This window comes from Buceros rhinoceros, unplaced genomic scaffold (assembly GCF_000710305.1).
Source record: "Buceros rhinoceros silvestris isolate BGI_N320 unplaced genomic scaffold, ASM71030v1 scaffold36557, whole genome shotgun sequence".
Classification (NCBI taxonomy): Eukaryota; Metazoa; Chordata; class Aves; order Bucerotiformes; family Bucerotidae; genus Buceros; species Buceros rhinoceros.
The window spans coordinates 1-297 of NW_010423588.1; the positions used below are offsets into that span (position 1 = coordinate 1).

General features: G+C 56.2%; 1 protein-coding gene across 1 annotated transcript in view; it reads right to left on the reverse strand.

The window, feature by feature from the left end:
- Positions 1–131: 131 nt before the first annotated feature.
- Positions 132–297, reverse strand: part of THOC5 (THO complex 5) — an 11,714-nt gene continuing 11,548 nt past the window's right edge. The window contains 1 exon segment of the mRNA XM_010140457.1: positions 132–224. Within this exon segment, the coding sequence (XP_010138759.1) occupies positions 161–224 (64 nt within the window). The 3' untranslated portion in view covers positions 132–160.

A 297-nucleotide genomic window follows, 5' to 3' on the forward strand; every position in this document is an offset into this window, starting at 1 on the left:
CCCAGCCCTCTGCAAAGACAGGCAAACAACACACTTTTCCTGCAAGTTCAGCGTTTAATCCCTGCAGCTACAAAACCTTCGACCAAAACCTCAGGAAATAAACTGAAACGGTAGGATGGAGGTGCCCGTTGCCACGGAGAGGATGAGGTCAGGCAGTGACTCAGCGATGGCTGAAGAAGCCCTGAGGGTAGTTGAACTTGAAGGGCTTCAGGCGCATGGGCCCCCTGGAAGAGAAGGAGAGGGCGAGGATGACCCACGGGTGTCAGGGAGCCCACAGCACCCACAGAAGGGGCATGG